Below are 13,499 nucleotides of genomic sequence, written 5' to 3' on the forward strand. Positions count from 1 at the left end.
TTTATTTGTTCACAGATTCCTTATTGTTCATTTCCATTCCTAACAAAGTATTTAATAACTGTGCTCTTCCCTTGTACATATACAGTTGAAAGCTTTTCATGCTTTATGTTTTGTCATTATGACTTGTTACAGTAGTTGTCATCTTCCAGCTCTGGAAATGATTTGTTACTTTGAATGTTCATTTGGTTTTCCAATTCTTCTAGCTAGATCTATTAAAATACTGATGTATTTGCTCTGTGATTCATTTAGAGGAGTATTAGTATTTAGAGGAGTATTCTACTAAAGCTGGAAAGTTGACAGCATTGTAGCTTTGATAAAAGTGTGATGCATGTTTTGATTTATATTTCTACAATATGAACTACACAAATTCATGTACATAAAAGAGAAAATATAGATTTTAAAATATGAACCATAGCTATCTATCATAGAATCATGGAATACTTTGAGTTGGAAGGGACCTTTAAAGCTGATCTGGTCCAACTCTTCTGCAATGAACAGTGACAGCTTCAACTGGGTCAGGTTGCTCAGAGCCTTGTCCAGTCTGACCTTGAATGTTTCCAGGGATGAAGTACCTACCACCTCTCTGGGAAACCTCTTCCAGTGTTTTACTGCATTATTATTTGTTGTGGTCAACAGTTATGACAGAATGACTTGTACTTCTGAGTCCTCCTCTTCTCTCCAGCCCCAAATAATATCTACCACTGCTTATTGCAGACAGCGAGCAATGGTTGTTTCACCTCTTCTGTGAGCACATCAGTCTTCAACCTGGCTCCCAGCGAGGAAGACAGCAAACTCTATGCAGAAGCCTCTCTCCTGGAGATGGGCACAGGTACCCAGGCGCTCATCAGGGAAGGCAAGGGCAAGAGAAACCGTTCTGTGGCTCTGACAGCCAGAGAGGGAATACCTGCTCCTCTCCGCCTCCCTGCTGCTGGGACTGTCACAGGACACAGAAAGGTGCTCTGCCAGCAGCAGGCGGATGAGGTGTGACTGGGAGAGTGGTCTGTGAGGCTACAAAGAGTGCTCACAGACATCTTAACTGAAAAAGGAACTGCCACAAGAGCAGCCTCCAAACCTTGAAGAATGCTGGTGTTGGGATGGAAGTTTGAGACACTCTGCTTAGAGGGGTTGGAATGGAAAAGTGAGATTAAAATAGGGTAGAGTTGTCATCTCCAGTACTAATCCAGCTTCCCTTGCACTCTGCATTCCGACAGGGGTGCAGATCAACAGCTCCAGCCAGATTCTCATCTCCAGGACAACTGCAAGGGCAGTGTTTGAGACACCTAATGAATATTACATCCCTGGAGTACCCTACAGGGGGAAGGTGATTTTCTTCCTTTGCTTTTTTGCTCCCCAACATTTGCCAAGGAATACAAATTTTGCTGACCCCTACTGTTTTCTGCTTCTCAGACAGAATACTTTACCTCGCATTGTGTCACATTACCTCCCAGTTTGGCTCCAGTTGCTGCATTTCAGATTCCACGTTGAGTTTACACCTCCAGCTCCTGCTGAGAATGATGAGTGGTGTCTCAGCAGGGGTGCTGGGATGCAAGAATGTCTCAGCTGTTGGCTAGGAGATAGCTCCTCATGCTCCTCATGGAGCAGTCTGATTTTAATCATGTTCAGTTTAGGTTTAGAGAGGAGGGAGCTTTACAGTTCTCCTGCCTTCTTGGGGCCAGACTGAAGTTAAGACCACCTAAAAAGGAAGATCTATGCTTTTCAGAAAGAGGAAGGTTTTGAGTTATGACACTGGAAAAAATATCTAACTTTGCCTTTCTTGCCTCACCCTGTTGTCATCAGATTAAGGTTCAGGATCACTATGGAGTTGGTATGAAAAACAGAAAAGTTTATCTCGTGATAAGATTCATGAGGCGTCGGTTTATCAAAACATACATCACAGATGGCAGTGGAATAGCATCATTCAACCTGGACACAACTGCCTGGAACAGCTCATCAGTCTCTTTGGAGGTAAATACCACCTCTGTATACAGCAAAGTGAGAATCCTTGAATTGTGTCAGTGCTCCCCACTCCTACCCTTTACCCTTTAGCCTTGCTGCCAGCTCAGTCTTGGGCTCACCACACAGTTCTGCCTGTGTAGAGTCAGCAGCAAGGCAGCGAGCCAACAGTCTTTCCCAAACCAAGCTGATGACATCCTAACACAGCACTGAAGCTTGAAACTCTTGATTTCTTTCAGGGAAGGTTCACACTGGAGGATCACATACACACACCTCGAAAAACTGACTTCAGTTACACGAATGCGTACCATCACCTGCAGCCCTTCCATGTCACAACCAAGAGCTTCCTGGACATACACCCACCTACAGAAACACTGCCTTGTGGGCTGAAGCAGAATGTCCAGGTGACCTTCACACTCAGTCGGGATGACCTGGGAGAAGACACCAGCCGTATAGGTTTTGCATATTATGTGAGTAATGATAAAGGCTGGGGGAAAAGGCTGCACTGAGGGGACCAGACCACTGTGTAAAGTTGAGGGTATAATTTAGGTCATCCCTGGAGTGACGGCAGAAAACACTTGTTCTCAGAGAACTCTGTGAATGCTACACCCAATAGGACTCAGCCTGGCAACACCATGATCTGGTGGGGCCTCAGTCACTTCCATGGATGGGAGGAGGCTTCTGCCTTTGTAGCCCATCACCCCCTTAGCCTCTGCTAAGACTGCAGTGGGAAGTGTTTTGTGCAAAGTCTGCTGTCAAACTCTTGTCCCTTTAAAACTGGATGGAGGATCATTTTTTCACTGTGGTTATCAAACAGCTGCTCAGTGGAAATGGATTTTGGTCTGGCCTGGAGGCCAGTCTACTGGGGGGAAATACCTTAGTTATCACTCACTAATCTCCAGTAAACCCACTACCCATCCGTTGTCCAAACTGGACAGATTAGACCAGAATCTCATGTGTTAAAGCTTCTCCTCCCAACTGTGATGCCTGCAAATCCGCTGGACCTAAAGTCTGGGATTGTATTCAACCCACAGTTTGTTTTGAAGGTTTTATTTTGCTTATGAGAGCAAGATGCGCATAGGTAAGTGTGGCTTCACTCTGGTGTCAAACAGCAGTCTGTTCATCCTGTTCATCCTATGTCCCTCTTCCTACAGGTCACTGGCAAGTCTGGAATTGTTGTCAGGGGCCAGAGGATTATCCAGATCGGGAAACTGAACAGTAAGTCTGTGGCAGCCAGACAATGGGAAACAGTTGTGCCCAGTGGGTTTCTAGGTTGGACAGTGAGAGTTACCAGAGTTTCTCCCAAATTCCCTCAATCTGTGGGTCTTGAGCAGTCAGCAAACAGAACAGAGGGAGGCTGAGGAAGCATTTGTGTCAGCTGAAAGAGGGCAAAAAGGGAGAATGGAGGGGAGGAAACAATGTTGGGAAGAGACCGGGAGGACCTAGGGAAGATGGAGTACTTAGGGTCAGAAAATGGAGGGAGGGCAGACAGTGCAGCAGCAGGAATTGGTTTGACATTGTGGGATTATAAAGCTGAAAAGGAAGAAGGGCAGAAGGAGGTCTTGGTGGGGCTGTGATAAAAACACTTTACCTTTCTTTCCTCAGTGTTGAAGGGCTCCTTCTCCATCCCTTTGACCTTCACTGCTGACTTCTCCCCATCACCTTCCTTAGTGGTGTATGCCATCTTCCCCACTGGAGGGGTAACAGCTGACAGCATCCGTTTCAATGTTGCCTTGTGCTTCCAAAACCAGGTGAGGCTCACTTCTGTGTCTCGGAGAGAGCTGACAAGGAAGAGTCAGGAGACCTGAGGGAAGGAGACCCTCAGATCCTTTGAAGAGAGAACCGAGGAGAAGAGAAAAAGGGAATATCTTCAGCACAATGCCCAGGGGCCAGGAAAGCTTCAGCAGTGACTTCTGTTCATAGCAGTGGCTGAGCAGGGGAGATTCCAGCTGGTCTCCCTCTTTCTGTCACCCTCCTCACTCCTCCTCATCTCTTTTTCATATTCCTTTCCTGGTTTGCTGCTCAAGGTCAAGGTCGGATTCCCAGACAAAGAAGCCCACACAGGGTCAACAGTGCAGCTCCAAATGCAGGCAGCCCCTGGCTCTCTGTGTGCAGTACAGGCAGTGGATGAAAACACGTTCTTCATGAGACCAGAGAGTGAGCTGACAAACCGAATCGTGAGTGTCTGTGCAACCAGCCAAAAACCATGGGAGTGATGGATGTGCTGGGGAAGGCAGGCAGGAGCTCTGGCAAGGGGAGCTGGAGGCTAATGAATGAGGAGATCTCTGGAGGAGAAAGCAGGGCCTGCCTAGGGAGATGGGCAGGAACAGATGTGTATGCTAGGGGAAGGTAGAGTGAAGCATCTGGAGGTGGTATCTGCTCCTTGCCTGATTCTTCCCTACCTGTGAGTTTCCCTAGGTCTATGGTTTGTTCCCTGCTGCCTACCATCGGGGATACCCTGCCCAAGTAGAAGAATATTCAGATCGCTGTGTTCAGCCCCAGTCCACATCATCTCTGCTACAATGGAAGCCACAGAATTCCTTTCAGCCTGACATCTTTAACCTCTTCCGGGTAATCACCTCGTGACTTTTCCCAAAGCTGTTGCAATTATGAGCATCTGAGATTATCTTTCTCCCCAGGCAGTCTGCAAAGGCCTTGCCTTCTCCAGACAAACCCTGTTGTCTGCCCTGACCTAGTTGTGTTGTCTCAAGAGATGTACAATCCCGTTATGTGTATGAACACCTGTATTTCCCTCCACAGATGCAGAAAGCAAGATGAGATCCTGGACCATCAAGCTCCAGTATTTTGGGCTTGAGAATGAGGTCCTGGGCTATGTACTGTTTGTCTACAGTATTAGAAAAAAGAGAGACAGGGAGCGATCCCAAGGATTATTGACATGGCTTACCTGTTAGCCTGCTCTTAAGCACTATGGGCTGTCCTGAGGCAGATCTCTTGGTGTCTTCAAGGCAGATCTCCTCTAGAGAGGACTAGCCTATAGCAGTACGGACACAAGACCTCAGACCTGGGGAACAGAACCTGTCCTCTTTTATTTAGCAATAAGACACATCCTAGAGGCTTTTTTCACAGAGTAGGAACATCTCTCCTGTCTGTGGACAGGCCCAGGGGCCTAAATGTCCTAGGGCCTAAATGGGGGGTGTGCTCCCTGTCACACCTCTGTATGACTTCAGAGGGCACATTTCATACAGCTATTCTCTCCATTGTGTTTGAGGGGATGGGACAGGGCACTGACACCACTCCTGTATGTCCTTGCCACTGAAAATATATTGAGAGGAACAAGACATCCCAGTGTCCCCAGAAGAGTGGTGGTAGCTTAGTGATCTCACGAGAAAGAAGAGACTGGGGAGGCTGTGCCATGCCTCCCTCAGCACTGTGTCTGCTTGTGCCAGTGCTGCTCTGGGCTGCCTGGGCACCAGCTTGTCCTAACTGCAGTGGTTTTCTGAGTAATTTTGAAGAGCAGTAGTCACTCTTCCTTGCTCACAGACACTTTTTTTTGCTTTCTATGCCCTCCTTCTTTTCCTAATAGAACATGGGACTGAAAGTCTTCTCAAACCTTGTAATCAAGAAGCCATCTCAGTGCTCTCGTCGGGTGGATAGGAAGCCAATCATGGGTGAGCTGCACTTTCAGCCTACCTGGGACATAGGGTCACATCAGATGCAAGAGGCCTCTGATCTTTGGGCTTTGCTGGTGGTGGATATTAGCTCTCTGAGGAGTAATGGGTGTTGCTGCCACAGTCTAGCTGCCCAGTCCACCAGACTCAGTAGGAGTGATCAGTCCCTATAAACAGGGCTCTGAAGAATGTCACTACCTGGATGTTCCCTGAAATTAAAGGATGGCACTCCCTTTCCTGGCATAGACAAACAAAAGTGTGGACCAGGATCTGTTTTCCCATTGGCTACCCCCCTAGGATGTGATGAGACCTGGCTTCTGTCACCACCTGCGGCCACAGGGACAGTCACGTTCTTCCTCTATGTCTCAGTTTGCATTTGCTAATTAAACTAGGCTGGCTCACATGCCTGCCTGTATTTAAACCATTGCTTGCAGTGGGCTGTGAGATTTATGCAGCAAGCAAACAGTAGTTATTCACAGAATTAAAGACATGGTGGTTAAAATGGCTCCATGAAGGTCCCTAGTTTCTTAAACACTAACTCTGGGTCAGATCACCAAGAGGCTTTGTCTAACCAAGTCTTGGAAAATTTGAAACCAGCTCACTGCGAGCTGGTTCTCCTGTTACCACTCTCTTTTCCCTTCATGTTTTCTCTCTTCTGTGAAATCAGCCCATTCCCTTGTGCTTTCCTCTGTCAGACTCTTCCCACATCTCTCTTACTGCTTGCTTTGTCTCTTGCCCTAGTGCTAGGCTGTCTATCATTGGCAGGGTTTACCTCTCCCACTCTTGTGGGACCCCTTATTCTTTCTTTCAGGGATGCCTTCTACAGAAGACCAAAGAATCACTAAGGAACAACCTCAATTTACAACACATGGAAGACTTCACTACTATTTATCTGAAACTTGGATCTGGAATCTGTTCCCTGTTGGGTAAGTGATTCCTGACTTTAGAAATGAACAGAAGACTGATCTCTTTGTTATTGAGTCTTGGCTGACCTGCATTTGTGCCAAGTCCAGCCATAGGTGTAAAGAGAGCTCTGCATGCAAATTTTGTGGCTCTTCACTGCATTTGTAGTGTGTCAAACTGAAGGATTAGTAAACTTTGAGGTGCAGAAGTAAAGTGTACACAGATTTAGAAAACAGCAATACACTTCAAGACCAAACCACTACATATTTGGGTACACTCCACTAACTTCTCATTTTGGTGGGTGCACTAGCTAAATTTGTAGCTCCTGTTGCCACAGTGCTTAGGTTAACACTGATGAATTGGCGTGCAGGAGGATATGGTGCTGCTGCTTCTCCAGAACATTAGGTGAGTGTACAGAACTGGAAGGGCTGGGCAGTATCTTGCTCAGGAGAAGGGCATAAAATCATTACTGATGGCATTTAAGTAGGGTTTATGGCTTTAGGGAAGAAATTGCTGAGAGCTGCCTTGCTGTGAGTCAATGAAAGGTCACAAGCACTCCCCATTGCAGCAGAGTGGAATGAATTTCTTTATGCAAGTGCTCTCTTCCTCTCAGCTCCAATGGAAGCAGGAATATCTCCATCACAACACCTGCTGCTGCCACAGAGTGGAAAGTCAAGATGTTCTGCTTGGCTGGGAGGGGGTTTGGCCTTGCCCCGACCACAAGCCTCAGAACAGTTCAGCCCTTCTTTGTGGACACGATGTTGCCATATTCTGTCATCCGTGGAGAGACCTTCCTGATGAAAGCTACTGTCTTCAACTACCTGCAACAGTGCATACAGGTGTGTGCCTGTGCCACAGGTAACACTGTGTGGGACAGACCTACCTGCCCTCTGGTTTTAGGGCGCATTGTGCCAAGCCATCTCACCTGAGTTGCCCTGTCACTTGCCTGCATCTGTCGTTCCCTCAGATCCATGTTGCCCTAGATAAATCCTCAGACTTCCAGGTGGAGCCATGTCGGACTTGCAGGGACAAGGAGTGTCTGTGTGCAGAGGAGTCCAAGACCTTCATGTGGAACATGACGGCAGTCCAGCTGGGTATGGCAGCAGAAAGGGAGTGGTGATGGGGAACCCTAAAACTGAAGTGAAAGGGAGTGTGAGGTCCAGAGAAACTGGCAGAGCCTTTCCTCCTCTGGATCCTGAAGTTTGTCCTTAATGGTTCAAACATGCAATCCATCGTGTCTGATTTCTCCCTTTCTACTTAGACAGACTCATCAGAGAGGGCAGAACTGAAAACACGGAATGGAGAACTTTTGAAGAGAGGGCTGTGGGACCAGCTAGGGACGAAGAGGCTGAATGGATGTGGGTGGGGGAACCTTGTATTGCTGGTCCTGTACTCCATATGCAATGGGAAGGGCAGACAGGGGTCCAAGGGGCTGCTGGACCTTCTGTTGTTACAGTCATGTTGCAGTGTAATGAAGTCACTGCTGGTGAGGCATCGCCGAGTTCCCTCGTGCTTGGGGTATCTGAACAAGCTGTCAGTACTGGCTGGTTCACCTTTATTGGCCAAAACACTTGAAGCATCTCAGACCACTGTCAGTTAAAGCAAGTTGACTCCATTTGGCCACAGGTATAAGAAAAGGGCTCTGTTGAATTTATTTGCTAGGGACTCTGAATATCACAGTCAGGACGGAGGTACTGGACACCACGTCACGGTGTGGGGGCAGGACGCCCTTGCCAGCTACCATGAGGCGGAGGCACACACTGATCAAACACTTGCTGGTCCAGGTCAGTATGAGAACAGGCTCACTTCTGTCTCTGAGTATCACTGCCCCTGGAGAAAGGCAGACTGAGATGGGCTAAAAGGTTTCTTCTCCTCAACTTTTGGCCAGCAATAGCATACCAAAGCTGTGGCTTAGTTCACTTTATTTCTCCCAAGGACCTAGCCAAATCTATTCCCTTCTTGTGATACCCTTTCTTGAGCTTCATTCACATGTCTGTGTTTCTCCTTGTACCTTTTCCTGCTTTTTATGCTGTACATGAGCTTTTGTATATGCTCACTGACCAGAGAGCCCTGTCCCTCGGGTTTACTCTTGATCTCTTGAGCAGTGAAGCAGGAAGCCTCAGTGCCGACCTGCCAAAGGTGAAGAGGATGGGGTCCCTGAGAGGTGGAGACTAACCACTGAATTCAGACCTGAACTTGCTCTGAAATTTCACTGTTGTTTGGGAATGTCATGTGCATTCTTGTTTCTCCTGTCCCATGCTCATGTTTCTGCCTTGGCAGCCAGAAGGTGTGTTAGTGGAGAAGTCTTACAGCTCCCTTCTGTGCCCAAGACGAGGTATGTGCCTGAGATGAGGTATGTGGGCAGCCTGAATGGTTCTGCAGCCTGAAATAATTAGACCTGAGAGTAGAACTAAACTGTGGGAGGTTTGATTAAAGAATGTTCTCAAATGATTTTTCACAATGGAAATTTCACTTGCCCCACAGACAGGAAAGAATAAGAAATACTACTTCTACATATGCTGTCCTACTAAATTTGCCACCGAGTAAAGTACCCTGCTCTGTAGTCTCTTTCCCACACTGCATTCCCCAGGATGTTCCTGGGGCTTGATAGTCACCAGTGACAGCTGCTCCAACCTTCCCACCCTGTCTGTACAGCATTGCAAGTCTCTCCAGGATGTTCCTCTGTTGAGTGATGTCCAACCGTGACTCTTGTGAAGCTTGTGAAGCATAGTAAATTGAGCTGTGAAGCTTGGTTAGCCCTCAGCCTGACCAGCAGCTTTCACATCTGTCTTCATCTCAAAAGTTTCCAGGCAGTGGAGCTTGGTGCAATGACCAGGACAGACTGTAGGAAGCAGTCTGTGTGAGCAGGATGTAGGAAGTGTCCCATTTACCTGTGCCAGTCTTGTCCCTCCAGTTAGAAGCTTTTGGCTTGTTTTTTCATGCTACACCTTTTATCCCATTGTTATCAGGAAACATGGCTGAAGAACCTGTGTCCCTTCACCTCCCTGACAATGTAGTAAAGGGATCTGCCAGGGCTTCCATTTCCATCTCAGGTAAGTGACTTCTATTGTGGACTCCCAGGCTGCTGTTACCAAAGAACAAGGCTTAACTTGGTAATGGTGTGAGAGGATCCATTTGACATGAAACTGCTCAAAAGAGAGGATGCTGTGTTTCTATTCCCTGCAAACACCAGGCTTTCAGATTTTTTGGATTAGCACTTAGGCTTTCATGGGAAGAGTAATCTGTAGAGGAGAATAATCCTTCTTTTTCTAGCTAGGACTTTGGAGCAGAGACTCCAGGCCATTAATTTTACCAGGACTTCAGGACCTTGGCTATTTCTGTGTAGATACAAACAGCAAAGCTCAAAACCATCTTGCCTCCCTGTTAAGTTTCACTGCTACAGCAAAAGCTCCTGGAAAGAAGACATTTTTCTCAGCATTACTAAGTTGCAAAAGAACACTTTGCAGAGGCTACTGGGACCAGACTTACCTACCAATTAATACACCTCTTTGCACTGGGCTCATTTACCTGCAGGCCAGAATTAGTACGAAGCCAGGCCTGGCATAAGTAGCCTTGAATATTGTGCAACAAAACCCCAAAGGAGAAAACAATACAAGGTTTTTCTGACTGGCTAGAGGACATATGGACACCTTCACACCATCTGACTAGCACCCCTGCTGGCTTCCTCACATTGTGATGCTTCACATATGGCCAGGTACAACAAGCCTGGCTAAAGACCAGCAGTATTTCAACCTTTCTCTGAGTGCTGTTATATTTATCTGTCTGTCTGACACAGACTGAGCAGCTGCAGCTCTGCTCATTGCCCTTTACGGATAGTACTTGTTATGGTTGGAGCTCTTCAGACTGCAAAAGCTGATAAGGGAAAGTTCCTCAGGGACTCCATAGTGTGGTCACCCTGCGTCACAATGCCAGAGTGGGAAGAGGCAAAACAGTCACCAGTCTCCATCTTGTACTCTGTTGTTTTCTCCCCTTTCCTCCCTTCTCCTGTGTTTTCCTTCTGTGCTGAGATAATGCACTATTATCCACTGCTTGGCTGAAGCAGCACCTCAAATCATACTTACACTTTCTTTGTTTCTTACACCCTTGTATAGGTGACCTCATGGGGACAGCACTGCAGAACCTGGACAACCTGCTGCAGATGCCCCATGGCTGTGGGGAGCAGAACATGGTGCTGTTTGCCCCTATTGTCTATGTGCTGCAGTACCTGGAGAAGACCAGGCAGCTGACCCCTGAGACCAGGGAGAGAGCAACAAGATTCTTGCGCAATGGCAAGTACAAGAGACCCACCTTGCTCCTCTGCCTTCCCCTGTGTCTAACATACCAATAGCTTTTGCCCTTGCACTCGCTCTGTCAGTGTTACTGTTACTTGCACTCCCTGTGTGTTATTGTGCCATATTAATCACTGTTCCCGTCTCCTCAGGCTATCAGATGCAGCTTCTTTATAGGCACAGAGATGGCTCCTATAGTTTCTTTGGGCAGAAGGATGGGGAAGGAAACACTTGGTAAGCACTGCAAATATCCCTCACTTCTGATTTTTCCTGTCTGGGTCAGAGCAGGTCATGTGCCTGAGAAAGCTGATAGGATGTATGCTCCTTCTTTTGGATGGAGTCAGCAGGAACTATGGCAGGGAGAGAGACTGAGGGACTTGACTCACCTGAAAAAGCAGTCAGGCAGGGCTGCAGAGTTTCTGGGAAAGTGGAACAACAAAGATATGGTCCCAGGGCATAGGAGGTCCTTTTTTGTCTCTATGGCCCTGCTGTTGCCCCACACCAGGTACCACTGCTGGTGAACTGGCGGCCAAGAAGGGTACATATGAGTGGAAACAGATCAGGTAAGAGCAATAAAATATCCTCTCCTCAGGGATGGTGCTTGGTAGAGTTGAAAGAGCTGCCTTGGCACAACTTATGCCTATGGGACCAATGGAGAAAGGAAGGGAGGAAGAAAATGGGGAATTCAAGATTTTCTCTAGTTATCTGGGGGAGATGAAGTCCAACAGGCAAAAGTAGAAAGAGCAGGAGATTTTTCACCTGTGAAATGACTGGGCAAAGCAATAACTAGTACATAAGTAGTATATTTGTGGAGCCAGGGGTAGGGAGAGGAGCCACTTAGGTGGATCCTGTGGACCATTTCCACTTTTAGGTTACCCTTCATTATGAAAATTACTCTTTTTTGGCACCCGAATATGTCAGTGTTAACTTCAGGGACAAGCACCAGGAGATCTCTGACTTTCTCTTTGCCTTTTTTGTGTTTGACTCTTTTTCTCACAACTCATCCTCTCCCTAGGTTGACAGCTTTTGTAGTCAAGAGTTTTAGTCAAGCCAGAAAATACATCTATGTAGATGACAAGAACATCCAGGATGCCCTACGCTGGCTAGAGCAAAACCAACTCCCCAGTGGCTGCTTTGCCAGCAAAGGGAGCTTTTTTCACTCCTCCCTAAAGGTAAATGAGGGCCAAGCCAGGTAGCACTGCTGGGGAATGGCTGGACAGATGTTGTGACAGCAAAAGATTGTGGAATCCCAAAGGATTTTAGAAAGTCAATCTGCAACCTGTGCAACCGGCCTTAAAGAGAGCAGGGTATGGGGCGGGAAATGCGAGAGGGATGCTTTTCCTTCTGGGGAGTCACTGCCTGTGCTCTCCTAACACCAGCGAAGAGAGTGAAAGGTGCATTTCCTTCACAGGACAGCATGGATGATGAAATCTCCCTGGGGGCGTATGTGGCTGCAGCACTGCTGGAGATGGGTCAGCCCCTAAAGGTGAGGATGCCCACGCTCCCTCCTGCCCTCCTGTGCGCTCCCACATCTGGGTACCACTGTGAGGATACACCACCTTGTAATGCTGGCGTTCTCCAGGCCAGGAACAGGGAGGGAGCTTCTGGGAGTAAGCCAGCGTTTAGTCAAATGGTGGCTCCTCATTTCTCAAAAGAGTCAATGCTGTAAAACCGGCATGGTGCAACAATGTTTGGTTGCTATGGCTCCCAATGCACACTGGGGCTGCACTGCCTGTTTTCTGAAGAGACTGTGTAACTTAATGGGTTTCTCTGGGGCCACATCAGGAAGACATAGTGTGGCTCCCTGGAATGAGTTCCCCAGCCCCCTGTTTTACCCCTGTCAGAGCTTGGCATGTGTCTCCTCCCAACACAGGGCAAGCTGATGCAGACTACCCTCCGCTGCCTGCAGCAGGTGGTTCACAACATCACCAACATCTACACAGAAGCTATGCTGGCCTATGCCTTTGCTCTGGCTGGGGACTATGAGACAACCCAGGAGCTGCTGTACAAACTGGAGGAACAGGCCATCAGATCAGGTGCTGACTGCTGAGATCTGGAACAATGTATGCCCAGCTAGCACAGTTAAAAATGACATATGTATTTATACATATTCCTTGTATCTGTGCAGTAACTGCATTGTGTGACTGAAAATACAATAATTTATTTCACAAGCTGTGAGGGTGACTTATCAGAAATAGTTTTCTCAGCCTGGAAGATTTCAAGATCCTTTTGAGGGAGGAGGTAGGAATCTAAGACCAGATGAAACCCTGGAGAACAAACTGAAGAAAGTGATGCTGGCCTGACTACAGGGAATGAGCTGAAGGAGCTCTGAAAACACTATGGGGTTCATTTCCTGTGAACCCCAAATTATGTCCTCCCCAAATAGCCTTCATGGTCCTTTTCCTTCTGCAGGAGGACAAATCCACTGGAGCCCCAAGCCAAGCTCTCCAGCTTCCATAGACTTCTGGCCTGGTACTCAGTCAGTGGACGTAGAGTTGACAGCTTACGTGCTCCTGGCATACCTCTCTAAGCCACGGGTGCACGCAGGTGACATGACAACTGCAGCCGGTATTGTGGCGTGGCTAACTGAGCAGCAAAATGCCTATGGGGGTTTTGCCTCCACCCAGGTAACAAGTAGCTCCCTGTGGATTGATATACTTTTGTACCCAAGGCTGGCAGGGCGAGTCCTCTTGAGGTCTTCCTGTTCCAAGTCAGTATTGCTAGA

At 47.6% G+C, this 13,499-nt stretch overlaps 1 protein-coding gene across 1 annotated transcript in view; it reads left to right on the forward strand.

Annotated features, from left to right (window-relative positions):
- A2ML1 (alpha-2-macroglobulin like 1) overlaps window positions 1-13,499 on the forward strand; it is a 28,468-nt gene that overhangs the window by 7,674 nt on the left and 7,295 nt on the right. The window contains exons 9-29 of the mRNA XM_039380009.1: window positions 715-829; window positions 1,212-1,321; window positions 1,798-1,965; window positions 2,193-2,423; window positions 3,108-3,171; window positions 3,559-3,704; window positions 3,981-4,130; window positions 4,372-4,524; window positions 5,498-5,561; window positions 6,391-6,508; window positions 7,099-7,324; window positions 7,453-7,579; window positions 8,148-8,269; window positions 8,766-8,820; window positions 9,455-9,538; window positions 10,598-10,774; window positions 10,927-11,008; window positions 11,790-11,946; window positions 12,186-12,260; window positions 12,648-12,810; window positions 13,187-13,401. Of these exons, the coding sequence (XP_039235943.1) occupies window positions 715-829; window positions 1,212-1,321; window positions 1,798-1,965; window positions 2,193-2,423; window positions 3,108-3,171; window positions 3,559-3,704; window positions 3,981-4,130; window positions 4,372-4,524; window positions 5,498-5,561; window positions 6,391-6,508; window positions 7,099-7,324; window positions 7,453-7,579; window positions 8,148-8,269; window positions 8,766-8,820; window positions 9,455-9,538; window positions 10,598-10,774; window positions 10,927-11,008; window positions 11,790-11,946; window positions 12,186-12,260; window positions 12,648-12,810; window positions 13,187-13,401 (2,802 nt within the window). The remainder of the gene's footprint in view (window positions 1-714; window positions 830-1,211; window positions 1,322-1,797; window positions 1,966-2,192; window positions 2,424-3,107; window positions 3,172-3,558; window positions 3,705-3,980; window positions 4,131-4,371; window positions 4,525-5,497; window positions 5,562-6,390; window positions 6,509-7,098; window positions 7,325-7,452; window positions 7,580-8,147; window positions 8,270-8,765; window positions 8,821-9,454; window positions 9,539-10,597; window positions 10,775-10,926; window positions 11,009-11,789; window positions 11,947-12,185; window positions 12,261-12,647; window positions 12,811-13,186; window positions 13,402-13,499) is intronic.

This window comes from Pipra filicauda, unplaced genomic scaffold (assembly GCF_003945595.2).
Source record: "Pipra filicauda isolate LSUMZ 115617 unplaced genomic scaffold, ASM394559v2 scaffold183_size1465899_pilon, whole genome shotgun sequence".
NCBI lineage: Eukaryota > Metazoa > Chordata > Aves > Passeriformes > Pipridae > Pipra > Pipra filicauda.